This window comes from Medicago sativa, chromosome 8 (assembly GCF_051527215.1).
Source record: "Medicago sativa cultivar Bolivia chromosome 8, Bolivia_mono, whole genome shotgun sequence".
Classification (NCBI taxonomy): Eukaryota; Viridiplantae; Streptophyta; class Magnoliopsida; order Fabales; family Fabaceae; genus Medicago; species Medicago sativa.
The window spans coordinates 63236745-63255769 of NC_140756.1; the positions used below are offsets into that span (position 1 = coordinate 63236745).

Consider the following 19025-nt stretch of genomic DNA (forward strand, 5'->3'; position numbering starts at 1 on the left):
TTGCCTTTTGATCTTACTATAACTACTACGTGTTTTAGAAAAAAAAGAGAAATGTGTTTTATCATTTACAAGTAAGGGTGGCAAAACGGACCCAACCCGCCGGGCCGGCCTGTTTAGCTCATATTGTTTTTGGCGGACTGAGTCGAAGTTCTGAACTTGCTTCCTATAGTTGGCTCGCCCCGCTTAACACGTTGAAAAACAGGGCGGACACGGGGTCAGGGGCGGATCCAGTGTATACTGAGGGTGTGCACCTGCACACCCTGAACTTTTAAAATTTGCACCAGTACCCCTAGTATTTTTGCACTTTGCATACCCTGAAATATTTTACTTGCACCTTAGACCCAACAGAGCCCAAGTCTGAAAACTACTCTCATAATGGATTTTCACACTTCTCTCTCTAACTTCTCACTCTCTTAATTTCTCTCCTCTCCACTTTAACAAAGACAAGCTAAATCTCCACCACCACCACCGCTCCGCCGGCGGTTGAGATGCGCCACCACCACACATACTCCGACGGTCTCTCTCTCTCTTTCTCACACTCACTACAACTCGCGAACTCTTCTCTCACTGGATCTTCTTTGCAAATCGCGACCAATCTCTCTTCTCTGCAACTCACGAAATCCTTCTCTCACTGGATCTTCTTTGCGAAATTGCGACCTAAGGTAATGGATCTTGATGTTTTCAACAATTTTCAATTGGGATTTTAACTTTAAGTTAGGGTTCAATTAAATTCGAATTTGGGATTTTATTATTAGGGTTCAATAAAATTCGAATTTGTAGTATGATGGTAGTGAATTTGTGAATGTTTTTTTGTGTTTGAAATTGATATATGAAATTGATTCGTCAATGTTTTTTTTGTGTAGTTTCTGTTTGGTCCAGTTTGCTTGCTTCAAAGTTGTTTGGCTTAAATTTCTTAAATTTTGTGAGATGATATGCTATCAAATATCAATTATCTTAGTTGTTGAATAGAAAATTACTTAGATTGGATTGTGTATTAATATCTTGCAGTAACAAACCACTAAATGATCATAAAAATAAGTGTAATACGGTGGATTGTTTGGTTAAAGCTTTTAGACCACTTTGCCATAAATTGTTGGCTCCTTGTATCTCGTCATAGAAGAAGATTTTTGGTTTCTGATTATTGCTGTTTTTCGTAATTTGTTTATAACTTGGCACCTAGATCAATTAAAGTTATCACTCACCTAGATCAATCAAAACGTGGAAGTAGTGTTGAGTCTTTCACAATAGAGAACCATTATCGCATTGAATTATTTTATACTGTTTTAGACATGCAACTTCAGGAGTTAAACAACCGTTTTACTGTGACGAATACTCAGTTGCTCATTTGTATGACTTGTTTGAGTCCAAGAAACTTGTTCTCTTCTTTTGACAAGGAAAAATTGATTGAATTAGCAAAGTTTTATCCACTAGAATTTTCTCACACTAGTTTGCCGTGGCTTGATAATCAACTTGAGACTTATATCATTGATATGCGCAGCAATATTGAATTTGCATCTTTGAAAGGAATTAGTGATCTTTCAGAAAAGTTGGTTGAAACTGGAAGACATGTTGTTTTTCCACTAGTTTATCGGCTTTTGAAGTTAGCGATGATTTTGCCTGTTGCCACCGCAACCGTCGAGCGATCCTTTTCGGCTATGAAGATTGTGAAAAGTAGATTATGTAATCCAATGGGGGATGAATGGATGAATGATTGTTTAGTGACTTATATTGAAAGGGATATCATGAAGGACATTGATGATGAACTGATTATTCAAAGATTTCATAAGATGGCAAGGCGTAAAGGACACTTGTAGAGCCTATATATAAATCTTTTTTTTTGAAGGTTACATGTAAATCTTTTTGATATATTATACATTGAGTACAATGTAGTATATATTTTGAGTATGTTACTTTTATATGCATTATTATAATAATTATTATTATTATTATTAAAGTTCTATATTTTGCACCCCCTGGCCTAGGGTCCTGGATACGCCACTGCACGGGGTGGGGCAGGATGGCCTGCTTAACTCGTTGGAACGAGGTGGGCACGGGGCGGGGCGGCCCGCTTAACTCGTTTTTCAATTATTATTATTTTTGCTTAGTGGAACTAAAAGAAATGGAGAGGCCCAATATGACCCAACCCAATACAAAACAAATACACTGTTATTCTATAAGGGTTTTGTGCCTGAAAAAGAATATATTATACAACTTTGTGCGTGTTGCAGTGTTGTGCATCCTACTAAGGTTATTCTCTGTTATCGCTCCAACTCCAATCAAACTTGCTTCTTCCTGCGACGTGATGACATGTCATCTTACGTTATTCTTAGCATGATTTTCAGATAATTTCAGTAGCTAAAAGGAGGAGTATTAGAACGGTTGTCTATGATTTTGGGAATTTTGTAATGTTTTCTATATTTGAGTCTGTAATTCTAGTTTTCCCAAAACATAGCAATATTAGGGGGTTTTTGAAGTAATTCATGAAGAAATCATGCAAATCAGCAAATCAAGAACATTTGAAGAATTGTCAAGACTTTGGGAAGACTAAGAATGAAGATTCAAGAGGCCTCAGGAGACTTTACATAGGGAGGAATTATGTTCCCAAGTTCCGAGGCAAGTTATTTGAAGACGAAGACCTAAAAACGATGAAAATCAGAAAAACTGGACCAAAGCAGCACATGCAAGCGCCTTGGGCGCATGCCATGCGCCTTGGGAATGGAAAACCCTAGGCATGCGCCTTAGGCATGTTCAAAATTGCATTACCATGCGCCTTGGGCATTTTAAATGTCGAGGGCGCATGTGCGTTTTTGTGGGTTTAGCCCGCGTTTTTAGCCCAAACCTAGTTAGAAACTCTCACTATAAATACCAGCTTTCTTCATTCAGAATTTCTCATTCAGAACTGTGGCAATTCAAGAGGAAGACAACTTTGGAGCTTAATGAGAGTTTCTATCTTCTCCTTGATTTTCTAGGGTATGTTTTTATCTTTAGTAATTTGTTTTTAGTTACCATGTGTAACTAAATCTTTGTAGGTTAGAGTTCTAAGATGAACCTCTGTTTATTTTTGTTGGATATTTACTTAATTTAATGTCGTTTATATTTTATTTATTTTTTGTTCGCTATTAAGTTTTATTTGGAAATTCCTTAGTTTATTTCTGTGATAGATGCAACCCTAGATTAGGTACTTAGGTTGTGATAGGGCATAATATTGCTATCACTAACTGGATGCTTATATCTTGATATTTATATCATTTTACTGATAACTATCTGTCTAGGAAGTAAGTGATTGTTAACTAGCGAAAGATACCGAAAGAAAGTTGACCCTAGTAGTAAGTACTTAGGAGGTGACATTACTTAGACTGCGTAGTAACTCTGCTAAACCTAGGATGTAACTGGTTAGAAATTAGGGAAACAAGTGTCTAGCTAAAGAAAATAAGTCGTAACCTAATAGAACCATTCTCTTGAAATCCTTAGTAAGGTAGACGTAGATTATGGTTGCCTATTTGTATAACTACTAAGAGCGTAGAGAGGGTGTCCTGTGATTGTCCTAAGATTCATATATGGATAGACTTAAGGGAACTTTGACCTTCATTGCCTTGGGAAACACTGGAAAGCTAATTTAAGTTTATGTTTCAATTACCTTTGAATTAGCAAGACCCCGCACGTAAGGATCACCGTGCGATCAGCAGGTGCAGTTAGCCATCGAAGGGATAGACCAAATAAGGTTAGTAATGTCCCAACGGCCTTATCAATTGTATAGTCTACCTAAGATAAATAAACGCGACATTACTATTACTTATTATCCAACAATATAAACAAGGGGGATTCGAAGAATCCTAACTGCTGCTTACTTTTCTGCAATCAAAAACAGGTAAACTTGCTCTGTTGCAAACAGGTAAAAATTGCAACTTTTCTAACCTTTTTCTTTTATATTGTCAAACTTACAAAAATAAGTAACGCGAATTGTTTGGACGAAACGACAATCCATGTGGATACGATACTCTACTTATCAATTTATTACTTGGTAAACGATTTGGAACACTTGCCTAATTCGCACATCACGACGAACGAGGGTAAACTTCTAATTATTTTTTCATGTTTCTAATCTGATCGTATTTGTGTTATTTTTCTACTTATTCAAAGCTTGTCCATGTTATGGTTCTCTTTTGCATGTTATGCTTTCTATTTCCCACTTACTCGTCTTCTTTGCTTGACTTTTGTTGGTATTTTCCATGATCTTTGCACGATTTTTGTTCTTTTTTATTTGGTATTTGGTTTTGTTCATGTGATTTACGGTTCTGATTCATGTTTGGTCACAACTTTTACGGTTCTTAATCACTGATTAATGTGGCATCCAAATCCCTATTGTGTTTCGCTTTCTATTAGTATTTATATATGTTGAATTTTCAACATGCAAAATCCAAATCTCTACTTCTGTTATTTCTCAACCATCATTGATGAAAAACTAATTGTTCCATTGTGGAATTGTATTATTTCTAAATTTAACGTACGCTTAACAAGATCAGTTTGAATATATTTTCATTTGATGTGGAACCTATTTCATTTTTTGTTATATTTGTTATAGTTGCATTGATTCTTTTACTTTTTTTATGCATTGTTGAAAGACAAATGAATTCACAAACATTTGATAATGAAGTTGATGCTGAAGTTAATGCACACAATTTGGAGGCTGGGAATGAAATTGTTCAAGGTGGTGAACCACAACCACCTAAGGCAAAGAGGGCTAGAGTGACTAATGCTAATTGCTGGAAATATTTTACTAAATTAAAGACTGGTACTGATGGAATTGGAAGGGAAAAGTGTAACACATGTGTAAGGGTGTTTAAGGCGGATGGTAAGGCTTATGGGACCAAGACATTGAATCGTCATAGGATACAGTGCTCAAAAACTAAACAAACTGGTGTTGTTCAAGTAATGATGGACTTGCAAGGTAAACTTGAGACTCGTGCTATAGATAAAAAAAGTGTCTAGATAAATGTGTGTTGCTGCGATTATTGCACATGATTTGGCTTATAAGTTTGTTTAATTTCAAAATATTAGGGATTAGCTAAAGTATTTGAACCCTGATTTTGTTGTCGTTACTCGAAATACTGCTAAGGCAGATGTAATGGATATGTTTAAGAGAGAAAAGGAAAATCTTAAGCAAGAATTAACTAATATTTTTACTAGGGTTTCATTAACTTCTGGTTTGTGGACAGCTTGTACTGCTAAGGGTTATATTTTCTTAACAACTCATTATGTTGATTCTGACTCGAATTTAAAGAGCAGGATTCTCCACTTTTGTCGCATGCCTCCCCCTCATTTTGGATCAAAGTTATGAAAAAAGGATTCTGGAATTTGTAACTGATCTAGGAATAGAAAAGAATATTTTTTTCCCTCACATTGGATAATGCTTCTGCTAATGATACCTTGCAAGCTCAATTGAAAAGATAGCTTGTCTTACAAAATTGGTTGTTGTGTAATGGAGAGTTCTTTCACGTGTGTTGTTCGACGCACGTTTTAAATCTCACTGTTCAGGAGGGGCTAAAAGTTGTTGGTGATGCCTTGGAAAAGATTAGAGACAGTGTAAAATATGTGAGGGGTTTGGAGTGCAGAATGAAAAAAATCCAAGAAAAGCATTGAACTCATTGGTGGTGTTGAAACTTCAACTGGTTTGTGTTGGGATGTTTCTACAAGATGGAACTCAGCTTTAAAGATTTAAAGATTTATCTTTAAAATATGCTCTGAAGTATCGACGTGCAGGTTTAAAGATTTATCTTTAATGGCTCATGACCTGCTGGGGATTCCCATTACTACTGATGCATCTGAATCAGCTTTTAGCATTGGTTCGGTGATTCTTAACAAATATAGAAGTCGTTTATTGTAGAAAAATGTGGAGGCTTTGATTGCACTTGCAATTGGCTTCATGGTTTTACTAGTTCAGGTATGTAATCATCAATTGTTATTTGAGATACATAAGTGTGTAGGACAAAGACATAGTAACATTTTCTTTGATACTTATTTTAGTTGTTGGATTTATTTTGAGACTTATTTTATATTTTCGGATTTAACTTGGTTGTTAAGTTTATTTATTTTGAGACTTATTGGTTGTTGGATTTATTTTATGATTTGTTTTATGTTGTGCATTTACCTTATTTTGCTATTAATTATGATTTTGTATCCGACAATTTATTAATTATCTTGTTTTTCACAAATTTATTTGCTACTTATTCTTTTATGTTTTTTTTATGATAAAAACAACATAGTTTTTTTTTTGTAAAATTTAAGTTGTAAAAAAAATCAAAAAAAGATTTTTGTTTGGCGAGCCGGCCGCCAACTCGCAAGTCCGCCACTAAATGGGGCGGAGTGAGATTTTGGACTCGGTCACTAAATTTGATTCTGCTCGTCTTGTCTCGTTTTTAGCGGCCTTAGATAGGGCGGGCTTAAACGGCACGGGTCAGCCCGCTTTGCCATCCCTACTTACAAGAGTGGAATGACATGTTCTCAAATAGATTTATTTCTCGTTAGGAAATCACAAGCATAGATTTTTTGGGATTGTACATACTTGAGGAGATTTTGATTGCCCAACATATAGTTTTGGTTATGAGTATAAGGGTTAAGAGGAGAGAGAATAGAATAAATTGCAGTAAGGTGCCACAGTCAAGCGATGACATTTGAATGGAAAAAACAAAGGATCTTTCAACACATACAATCTACATTTTCCATTGCCATATTTATTGTTGTGGAATGTTCTAATATCTTAAAGATGTTGAGATTGCATGTATATATTTCAAGGTGTGAGTGAGTATAATAAGCTTTAGGTTCGATCGGTTTATTTATGCAAACTTTTTGCAATAGAGAAAACAACGAACCTCCTTCATCATATGTTGCAATCCTTGCAAGGAATTACATATTCACTTTACTTCAAGTGTGTTGATTAGTGATATTTTACAAAATTTATTTGTTTCAATTTCTTTACTTTCAATTACTAAAAAGAATAATTAACCAAACAATTGGATTCTGGGTTAATGAGTCCACTATGGACAAATAGTTCAAGAAAATTTTAATTTTCTAATGAAACAATTCTTGATCATATTTTATTATATACGATTGAAATTAGGTGTGGCGAACATCAACAATAAAAGATCTACAACTTTGAATGTATTCGAATCGGAGTGTTAATAAACAAATCGCTTACAAAAGAAACATGAGCACCAACTTCGTGTTCTCTGCCCATGGTGATACCAACATGAAACAACCAAACAAGCCACCCGATCCAAACACGCCCCCACCCCAAAAGCCATCCTTTAGAGACAAATTGCTAGAATCTACCCAAGAAACCCTGATCCGTGAAAAAGAAGATATGATTGAGAAGAAACTTGTTCGAATCGAATTGGAGGATGGAAACCGCCTTCTCCCAAAAATCCATCTTGACCCCAAAGTTTTCCAAGAATTGTTCACACCTTGGAAAGATGCTATAGTCGTGATACTGCTGGGGAAAACCCTAGGTTACAACACTATGAAGGAGCGTCTCCAAAAAATCTGGAAGCTACAAGGAGGTTTCGACATAATGGACAATGACAACGGTTTTTATATGGTGAAATTCGACCAAGCGGCGGACAAAGAGAAAGTCATCACCGGAGGACCATGGTTAATATTTGATCACTGTTTGGCTGTCACTCATTGGACACCGGAGTTCGCCTCACCAAATGCCAAGGTTGATCGCACGGTAGTCTGGGTACGTTTCCCTGGTCTGAATCTCGTTTATTATGACGAGAGTTTCTTGCTTGCAATGGCGTCAGCTCTAGGCAGGCCTATCAAGGTGGATACAAACACCCTGCGAGTTGAAAGAGGAAAATTTGCCAGGGTCTGTGTTGAAATCGATCTTACTGTTCCGGTGGTGGGAAAGATATGGGTAAATGGCCATTGGTACAAGGTTCAATACGAAAGGTTGCATATAATCTGCACATACTGTGGATGCTACGGCCACCTCGGGAGAAATTGCGGTGTTAAACCTCCTACTGTTGATCCGCCACAACCCAACCACCACACCACAGCCGCCAGCAGCCACTCAAACAATCCCAAGCCGACCCAGCCGCCCCCAAACCCGACCCAAGCTGACCTGAATGCTAATCATTCGCAATTAATTCCTGAGACCCATAACGGAAACTCATTGAATGCTGACTTTAATGGGAAAACTGCTGAAACAGGAAAAGTTGTACCCAACATAGAAGAGAATCAAACTTTGCACGGTGATTGGCTAGTAGTTACTAGGAGAAAGAAAGCTCCCAATCAACTTTCCTTAAATCCCTCAAAAACCGTTACTTCCAAAAATAACAGAGTCAACATCCCAAACACTTTGACCCAGCAAGTCAAACACGCCCCAACCAATAAAAAGTTCCCTACATGGCCGAAATCCCAAGAAACATCACGTGGAGTCAATAGAACCTCGGACTCCAAAAGGCGCAGGCAGGAGGACATTTATGTTCCAATCATATCTAACCCACCTTCCAAAGATACCATCCCCAAGCCTATTCTTGAACCTGTCCCCAACCATTCCTTGAAGGACATGTCAGCTTCTCTTGTCGCCAATACTAACACACAAAACCCTAATCACGTGGCCAATCTTTCTCATTCTTTCCCAGACCAAAATGTCCTTATCTCCAAAACCAATCCCAACTCTGTTAGCATTCAGTCCACTATGCAAGATGACTCAGAAGGCAGCTTAGCGTGCAGTGATAATGAGCATGATCTCTCTAACACAAGGGAAGTGGACATGGTTGCCTAGCCTCTCCCTTCTGTCCTCCCACCGCCCCATTTTCTTAATGGAAGCTCTCTTTGACACTACTATCCTCTCTTGGAATATAAGAGGGGCCCAAAATAGTAAAGCTAGAAGACAACTGAAAGAGATGATAAGAAAATACAGACCATCTTTTCTTGCCATTCTTGAAACCCATGTACCTTTTGCTAGACTTTCCACCTTCTGGAGCAACGATGGCTACATCCCTGAGCACATCATCGAAGCAAATGGCCACTCAGGAGGCCTATGGCTTCTTAAGCACGCATCAGACAACACTACTTCCCACATCACTGATTCCAACCAATATTCCATAACCTTCACTATCAGCCTTGGAAACGCAACAACTACTTGTACCTGTGTGTATGCTAGCCCAAATGCCACCATGAGAACTCCCTTTTGGAACTACCTCACTAATCTTAACCGCACTATAACCAGCCCCTGGATTTTGATTGGTGATTTTAATGAAACTATTCTCCCTAGTGATCAAAGAGGCGGGATTTTCAATCATACCAGAGCAGCCCTCTTCTCCAACTTCATGAACGAATGCAACCTTTTGGACCTTACAACAATTGGTGGTCATTTCACCTGGCACCGCAATCACAATGGCCTCCGCATTCTCTCAAAAAAGCTTGATAGAGGTACTGGAGGCTTTCTTTCCCGGAAGCTTTTGTGGAAGTTCTCTACAGACTTCACTCTGATCATCACCCCCTCCTCCTCCTTTTTGGTGGCCTTCCCCTTGCTAGGGGTCCAAGACCTTTCCGATTTGAGGCAGCCTGGATTGATCATGAAGATTATGCAGATTTGGTAACTAGAGCTTGGAATTCTTCTAATCACAACACTATTGTTGCCCTTAACAAGGTTAGAGAAAACTTCATATCTTTTAACCATGATGTTTTCGGCAATATTTTTCAAAAGAAGAAGCACATTGAAAACCGTCTTCGAGGCATTCATCGATACTTGGAAAGGGTTGACTCTCTCAGACACTCTATTCTTGAAAAACAACTCCAACAAGAATTGAACCATATTCTCTTTCAAGAAGAAATGCTATGGTATCAAAAATCAAGGGAGAAATGGGTTAAATTTGGCGACAAAAATAGCTCCTTTTTTCATGCTCAAACCATCATTAGGAGGAAAAGAAATAGAATTCACAGACTCAAGCTTCCAAATGGCATCTGGTCCTCCGACATTTCCATCCTCCAAGACGAAGCCCAAAGATTCTTCAAAAATCTCTTTTGCAACAATAATCATCACCAAAACCGCCACTTCACTCATGGCCCCCACCCCACCATTGACGATGACGCCAAGAATTCCCTCACTAGACCAATCACCAAAGATGAAGTAACAACAGCCCTCAATTCCATGAAACCATATAAATCTCCTGGCCCAGATGGTTTCCATTGCATTTTCTTCAAACAATATTGGCATATTGTTGGCGATGATATTTTCCAGCTTGTCTCCTCATCTTTTCGAACAAGTTTCTTTGACCCAAGCATATCTGATACTCTCATTGCTCTTATACCTAAAATAGACACTACCAAACCTACAAAGATTTCCGTCCCATAAGCCTTTGCTTTTGCAATATCACTTACAAAATTATCACCAAAGTCCTTGTCAACCGCCTTAGGCCGATCCTTGATAATATTATTGGTCCCTACCAAAGCAGTTTTCTGCAAGGTAGGGGCACTTCTGACAACTCTATTGTTTTGCAGGAAATCGTCCACTTCATGCAGAAATCCAAAAGGAAAAATGGATATGTTGCTTTCAAACTCGACCTTGAGAAAGCATTTCATAATGTCAACTGGGAGTTTCTTAGATCTTGTCTCATTGATTTTGGCTTCCCAGACGATACAATCAACCTCATTATGCATTGTGTCACCTCTTCAACTTTCTCCGTGCTTTGGAATGGAAATAAACTGCCCCCTTTCAAGCCCACTCATGGCCTCAGACAAGGTGATCCATTGTCTCCATACCTCTTCATCCTTTGTATGGAAAAACTCTCTCTTGCCATCAATAATGCCGTCCTCCAAGGGCATTGGGAGCCTATCCGACTGTCCGCCAACAGCCCCCACATTTCCCACCTTCTTTTCGCGGATGATGTGCTCATTTTCACTAAAGCGAGGAAATCTCAATTCAGATTTATCAAGGATCTTTTTGATAGATTCAGTCAAGCTTCGGGCCTCAAAATAAATCTCTCCAAGTCAAGAGCCTTCTACTATTCAGGAGTTCCACATCACAAGATCAACAACTTAACTTCCATATCAGGTATTCGTAACACTACTTCCCTTGATAAATATTTGGGCTTCCCAATCCTTAAGAGAAGACCGAAGAGGAGCGATTTCCATTTTATTATTGAGAAGATGCAAACTAGGCTCGCCTCTTGGAAGAATAAGCTGCTTAATAAACCCGGAAGGTTGGCTCTTGCATCATCGGTCCTTGCTTCAATTCTAACTTATTATATGCAAATAAATTGGCTTCCTCAAAGCATTTGTGCTGATATAGACCAAACAACTCGTAACTTCATTTGGAAATGCGCCAATGGTAAAGGAGTACATCTAGTGGGATGGAACAAAATTGCCAAGCCTAAACATCTTGGGGGCCTTGGTATAAGAAAAGCTAGAGAGGCTAATACTTGTCTATTGGGAAAGTTGGTTTGGGATTTATTACACAACAACAACAAACTTTGGGTGTCTATCGTTTCCGCCATTTATTTATCAGGGACAAACATCCTCAATGCCGCCTCCAAAAGCAGCAGCTCCCCCACTTGGTTTTCCATCATCCGAGCCAAAAATGTTCTTTCATCAGGCTATTCGTGGCGCCCTGGATCCGGTTCTTCTTCCATCTGGTTCAGCTCTTGGAGTGAATTTGGTCCACTTGGATCCCTTGTCCCCATCATTGACATCCATGACCTCCATCTTACGGTTAAGGATGTCACCACTAATGCTCATCGGTCTCAAATGTTGTATACTTCCCTCCCTCAAGTTGTGTTGGATTTTATCAACAGTACCAATTATAGGTTCAATGATGCCATCGATGATAACTTCATTTGGCCTCACAACAAAAACGGTGTATATTCTACCAAAAGTGGTTATAAATGGCTTCTCTCCCTCAATGAAACTAACACTGGTACTACTCTTTCTTGGTCTTGGATTTGGAGGCAAAAAATCCCGGAAAAATATAAATTCTTTATATGGCTGATGTGTCACAACTCAATTCCCACTTTGTCTCTCCTCCATCACAGAAAGATCACTCCTTCAGCAACTTGTCCTCGTTGTGGAATTTTTGATGAAACCATATTTCATTGTATCCGTGATTGTAGTCTCTCCAGGAATATATGGCAGCACATTGGGTTCACTGAACATTCCTTTTATTCCTCTATCAGTATTGAAGATTGGATAAAGAATGGGCTGAAAGGCAATCTCGCAAGCCTGTTCGCAGCAGGTTTATGGTGGATTTGGCGGAGCCGCAATGCTCTGTGCTTGAGCAATGAAACTATCACGCTTCCAAGGCTGGCCTTTCAAATCAACGCTTCAGTAGACGACATCAATCTTTGCTTCAATAGCACAGCGACTGGTCCGGCTTCAGACAGATATGTTAGATGGAATAGTAACAACTTCAGTTGCGCTATCATCAACATAGATGGAAGTTGCATTGGTTCTCCGGCTCGAGCAGGTTTTGGAGGCTTAATTCGTAACAGTGGGGGTTTATATCTGACAGGTTTTTCTGGTTTCATCCCGCATACCACTGATATTTTACTTGCTGAACTGACTGCCATTCTCCATGGAATCTCCATTGCTAAGGACATGGGCATCACAGATATGGCTCTATACTCGAATTCTCTTCTTTCTATCAGTCTTATATCAGGCAACTGCTCCAAGTTCCATGTTCATGCTGTTCTCATTCAAGATATCAAAGATTTGCTTTCAACGGTGAATTATTCGCTCAACCATACTCTCCGAGAGGCTAACCAGTGCGCTGACTATTTTGCTAAACAAGGAGCCAGCATAGACGACGGTCTTTTGATCTACACTCAGCCTCCTGATGATCTCCGCACTTGCTTGAAGAATGATGCTTCCGGGACTCTGTACCTGAGAGCCTAGCTCCTATTTTTTCTTTTCTCTATTTCGTTTCCTTTTCTTCTGCTGTTTCTTAACATTTGTAACCAAAAAAAAATATACAATTGAAATTATCAAATTTATTTATGTGAGAGTTTATTATATATGATTGAAATTATCAAAAGGTTATTTATGTGAGAGCCGAAGAAGTTAACACAAAAAAAAAAAAAAAAACTAAAAACCACATACTAATAGTTACTCTAAATTTTGACCATTAATTGTTACAACAAGTGAAAATCTGTTCGATCTCAAAGAACATCAAACACACCTACGAACCTGTATGTGTCTTCAACATCAAATATTTTCTTAGAATAATTCAGCACACCTAATTCCGTGATGCCTAATACACATTTCTTTTGCAAAATTACATGTTACCTAGTGATTGAATCAATGCCTCTTATTACATATTACCTAATGATTGATTCAATGCCTTTTTAGCATTTTAAAATTATTGTTGGATTTTCGTTGGATAGAAAAATTGAAGGATTGGAACTTTGGAATTACTACGAGCAAGCAAGTGCCCATCACCAATCAATTTAAAATGTATGAATGTATCAATACAAAACCTAACAAAGAAAAGAAGACAATGCTATTGAAAGAGATGAATGAACCGTAAATGCTTGTATTGGAGCAATAGATTGTCTACAAACCTGCAAATGCCTTCAAATAATTTGAAGGTTAACAAGGGCTGTCTTCAATTGCAATGGATTGTTTACCTAAAAAACTAGTACATGTTAATCTAATGTTAATTTTATGAGATTGAGGGCTTTGAAAGGTTTGTAGGTACCAATTGATAATTATTTTTTTATGAAAGATATGTGATTGATATTTTTAAAATTTAGTCTTGCTAACAAGTACCCTCGATACACCCTTTAAAGATCATAAATTTAAAAATTATTTTTTTCATAAACTATTATAATTTCCAATACATTGAATATACGAATTTTCGTACTCTCTCTGTTTTAAAATAAATATCGTTTAAAGTTTGTACAAACATATAAAAAAAATCCAATTATTAGAAGAAATAGAATAGTAATTTTACCAAATTATCCCTATTAACTGTTTTGGAGTAGTGTATATAAGGGTACAATACAATTGAAAAGGTGATTAATATTTAATTGGAAATCAAAAGTGACATTCATTTTAAAACGAAGTTAGCATGACCCTATAATATAAACTAAATTCTTACTACATTGATCAAGCTATGGCACAATTTTTTTTAATGTTATGTGATATTTCGAAACACAACATAACAACAAAATTTGATAACAGTTTGGATGATTAAAGAAGCTCAAATACATAGTTAATGTGTTTTTTTAGTTAATGTGTTATAACACAATGTCACAATTCACATTAATCAATCATGACCAAATAATTAAGTTCATATGGTTAAAGAACTTCATCAAACACGAATTCGATTCTTAACTATATTATATTTACCTCACAATCAAACTCTGAATTACCAGAGCCCCTTTTCTCTGATAGCCGATGGGTTAACGCAAAAAAAAAAAAAAATTAATGAGTAGCATTAACTACTCCCTCCGGTCTCAAATGTAAGAAACAAAAAAATAAAATTGGTGGTCTCAAATATAAGAAAAAATATAGTAAAATGAACCTATTACATGTCACAATTCCAAGTTTACCCTCATTAAACCAACCTCATTAATTGTTTTTACTACTCCAAGACAAGGGTAAAATTAGAAAAAATATCACTTTTTATAATGATTTAAATGTAGTCAATCCACTTTTTAATATATGTGATTTTTTTTTTTGTTTCTTACATTTGAGACCGGAGGGAGTACAATTTTTAGTTCTTTCAAAAAAAAACTACATTTTTTAGTGTCGCACGATGTTTTAACTTTGTTACCATTAAAAATGTTATTTGATATGTCAAGTTTTTTTTTTTTGAGTAATTGTGTGCTTTTATTACATGAGTAATTGTGTATTTGTCAAGTTATATTTTTGGTTTTTAGTAGCTATAAATACAGATTCTACTTATCCATTTACTATCTTTCCTTCATTGCTTTATTACCTCCCTCTTTTTTCTCTCTTTCACATCTCCCAATAATCAATGACATAATAATTATCCTAATTTATCCAAAAACGAATCTCATTTGTCCCTAAACCTTAACAATCTAAAAGTGTCCTAATATATCACAACACAACACAACACAACTCATCACACTCACTCCAAAGCATTTGCTTCCACACATTTCAATGGCCATCAAAGACAAAGAGAAGAAGCTCTTTCTTTGGTCATCAAGAAACTATGCTGCAGAACACAAACTTTTCTGCACAACTCTCCTACTTCTATGCACCATTGCCACTCTCTTTTGCTTCATACCTTCCTCTTTCACTATCTCAGCTTCTGATCTCAGACTTTGCATCTCAAGACTCTCTCAAACTCCGCCGACACCGACGGCGACACCACCATCACCATCACCACCACCACCACCAGCACTCTCTTCCATTGTCCATGAAAAACTCATTACCAATTCCAACACCACTATCATCAAGCGTTTGTTCAACCCTTATGGCTCAGCAGCATACAACTTCATCACAATGAGTGCTTATAGAGGAGGACTCAACACTTTTGCTATCAATGGTCTTTCTTCAAAGCCTCTTCATGTTTATGGAAATCCTAGTTATGAATGTGAGTGGATCCCTAACACAAAAACAAACTCTTCAGAAAACATCACCACCATTGGTTACAAGATGCTCCCTGATTGGGGCTATGGCCGTGTTTATACAGTTGTGATTGTTAACTGCACTTTCAATGAACCAATCAATGTTGATAACAATGGTGGAAAGTTGATGCTATATGCTTCTACATCAGGTGGTGGTGACACAAAGTTTAATGTTACTGATAGAATGGAAGTTCTTGTTGAACAACCTAAGGTTTTGGACATTACCCTCTTTGATTCAAAGCCAAAGTTGGACTATTTCTATTGTGGATCATCTTTGTTTGGTAATTTGAATCCTCAAAGAGTGAGGGAATGGATAGCTTATCATGTGAAGCTATTTGGACCAAACTCACATTTTGTGCTACATGATGCTGGTGGTGTTCATGAGGAAGTGTTTGAGGTTTTGAAGCCTTGGATTGAACTTGGTTATGTTACATTGAATGATATTAGGGATCAAGAGAGATTTGATGGATATTATCATAATCAAGTTATGGTTTTGAATGATTGTTTGCATAAATATAAGTTTATGGCTAAGTGGATGTTCTTTTTTGATGTTGATGAGTATATTTATGTGCCTCCAAAGAGTACTATTAAAACTGTGCTTGATTCTCTTTCTGAGTACTCTCAGTTTACAATTGAGCAGATGGCTATGAGTGTCAAGGTTTGTCTCTCTCATGATTATGGCAAAACTTACAGGTACATTTTTCAATTCCTTCATTTAGTATACTCTCCTTTTGTTTTGCTCATATTAGACTAGCCTAATAGCTTCAATCAGCATAATGTTACTCACTTATTACCTATGTAGCATCGACACTTTAGTGCATGTTTAAATGAATTGAGTTTGAAAAATTTACCGCGATGTTTCGGTCAACCACTGAAAATCTAAGCATGCACTAAATGTTTGTTCGGTGTTCGACACATGTTAGTGATCTGTGTGATTACATTATATTATTCTATATTTTGAAATAGGGAAATGTTAACCGGTGCCCCCGGGGCACTGGTTAAGGAATCAAATGTAGAAAGTATTACATTGGAACTTGTGCTGTCAACTCCTCAAAAACATAAAAAGTGTTATTTTTACTTTAAAATTTCCCTTTTTAGGTTCCTTAACCAGTGCCCCGGGGGCACTGGTTAACAAGACCCTTTGAAATATTAACGGTGTGAATTTGTTAGTGTTTGGGGTATGTGTCGGTGTGTTTCAGTGGTATATAGAGAGGGGACAAAACTATTAAAATGTTGTGGTGTACATTCATTTGGATTATTAGCCCATTCATATGATATTAATTTTGTCTTTCGTAGTATACAATGACAGGTGGAAATGGGACATGTTTGACCTTTGTTCTACTGTAATTTGTTTCTAAATTAAACCTTATAAGTAAATAACTATAGTATAAAATAGTAATTTGGTCCAACTTGTTCAAGATTCTTCCAACAATTCTTTATTCATCCATCAATGTCTCCAACAATAAGATAGCTGCACAATGTTCAAAATCATGTGAATTTCAGTAATTGAAAAATAATAATGAGCATGCTTAGAATTGATGATGATTCTTCTAATGTTTATTTTTAGTAATTTTTTCATGTTATCTTTTGAGTAAAACCCATAATGGTTTTGTCTGCAAGTGAACTTTGATTATGACAGCTTTGTATTTGTAAGTAGGTATGCACTGAATTTGAGTATTTTAATATTAATAGCAACAAACAATAACAACTAATTTGGTCACAGTCCCACACAACAGTTATTAGATCTAGCTGTCCAAGTGTTCGTTGCTTGAGTTTATTGCACAAATTTGTTTTATGATTTTGAAAAAGAAAGTATCAAGGTATAATGGTTTGATTGAACTGTTTAATATAGTTTTGAATATGTTTTTAATCTCAACAAATATATTCCTTTTTGTTTTTAGTCGTGTCATTTTTTGTTTTGTTTTTAATCCTTACAAAAAATAATTTATGTTAGTCCTCGTTGTTTTGTTTCGGTCTCTGTAAAATTTGCTCATGTGAGAATCAGTACGTGTAATATGTACAATATTTGATTTTAGTCTCTCCAACACGAAATAACCTAGCTATATGTGATTTGTGTCATTTGAATTATGCAGAAAATGGGGATTTGAAAAGCTTGTGTATAGAGATGCAATTACAGGCATAAGAAGAGATAGAAAATATGCAGTTCAACCTAGAAGCTTGTTTTCAAATGGGATCCACATGTCAGAGAATTTAGATGGAAAAACAACTCATAACACTGAAGGTAGGATCAAATATTTTCACTACCATGGAGCCATATCACAAAGAAGAGAAACATGCAAATTGCTAGTGAATTCAACAAAAATTACCTATGAAAAAACTCCTTATGTGATGGATACTACATTGAGGGACATTGCTGGATCAATCAAGAAATTTGAGCTTAAGATGATTGGAACAAGGTTACAGAATACAAGACAATGATATCTCTTTAATTAATTATTTAAGGGTCTTGAATTTAAAGTTATTTAATTTATCTTTCCATAGCATAGAAAATCAAATCATTTAAAGGTTCTTTTTTTATTTTATTTTTTGTATTATGTATTATAATATTTTTTTTTTTACTTTGAAATTTAGTACAGAAACAGATACATACATATCTTGTTTCATTTTTAATAATTCTTTTGGGTTTCTTTGTTATGTTATTTTATTTTATTTTTAACTTTTTATATGCTGTATTTTGTAAAAATAATGAATAAAGATGAATTGCTGAATAATCTGTCAGTTTTGTCCCCACCTTCTATGTCATCATATGGAGGGTTGCCAATGTGTTGCTTTGTTTGTGTGCATCTTTCCCTTTTTAAATAGCATTATTAAAAATATATTGGACCATATTGCTTTTAATTTTGGGATCCTTATTCCTCAATAAATTTTGATGAAAGCATCCTCTTTTCTTTTGTTTCTTTTCTTGTGGGCCCATGTTTTTTTATCTAAGTGAAAAAACAGAATGGGAAAATATTGTGTTGTTGGTATAAAAGAACAGGTAATTGATGAAAGGGATAGCTTTAGGAAAAGTCAAAAGAGGGAACATGTGGGTGAAGTGAGTGCTCTTTATGAAAGCATGAAAGAAAAATTAGGTTGCAGGACATATTGAATAGTAGTTTGGTAAATTTATTTTTGATTAACTTTTCAATTTAAGAATCCAGAATTTATGTATATTAATAGCAAGAGTGTTGGCTTTTATATGGATTGTCCAACAACCATAATTCGGAGTATGTATGGACACTTTCGATTGAAGATGTTTTTATGTTACATTACTGATTGATATAGTTTATGGTAGATCAATGTTTGAAAATTATTTGAAACTCTAAACGATTGATGTCGCTTTTGTAAGTAGCAGCTGATGTTACTCGTCCACACAATTCAGGGGCTAAGCCATTCGATGTCAGTTTATAGAAATAAGAAAAATGAATA

General features: G+C 36.3%; 4 protein-coding genes across 4 annotated transcripts; all 4 read left to right on the plus strand.

Moving 5' to 3' along the window:
• Window positions 1–1289: 1289 nt before the first annotated feature.
• On the plus strand, window positions 1290–1814 carry LOC146900381 (uncharacterized). The gene has a single exon (XM_085736941.1). The coding sequence runs from the start codon at window positions 1290–1292 to the stop codon at window positions 1812–1814; it is 525 nt and encodes a 174-aa protein (XP_085593067.1).
• Window positions 1815–7204: 5390 nt separating this feature from the next.
• On the plus strand, window positions 7205–8785 carry LOC146900382 (uncharacterized). Its single transcript, XM_085736942.1, has one exon. The coding sequence runs from the start codon at window positions 7205–7207 to the stop codon at window positions 8783–8785; it is 1581 nt and encodes a 526-aa protein (XP_085593068.1).
• A 37-nt stretch (window positions 8786–8822) lies between these two features.
• LOC146900383 (uncharacterized) lies at window positions 8823–9605 on the plus strand. Its single transcript, XM_085736943.1, has one exon. The coding sequence runs from the start codon at window positions 8823–8825 to the stop codon at window positions 9603–9605; it is 783 nt and encodes a 260-aa protein (XP_085593069.1).
• Window positions 9606–14917: 5312 nt separating this feature from the next.
• On the plus strand, window positions 14918–18328 carry LOC146900384 (galactan beta-1,4-galactosyltransferase GALS3-like). The gene is made up of 2 exons (XM_085733502.1): window positions 14918–16289; window positions 17690–18328. Exons 1-2 carry the CDS (start codon window positions 15127–15129, stop codon window positions 18033–18035), a joined length of 1509 nt encoding a protein of 502 aa, XP_085589628.1. The 5' UTR covers window positions 14918–15126; the 3' UTR covers window positions 18036–18328.
• Window positions 18329–19025: the final 697 nt, after the last annotated feature.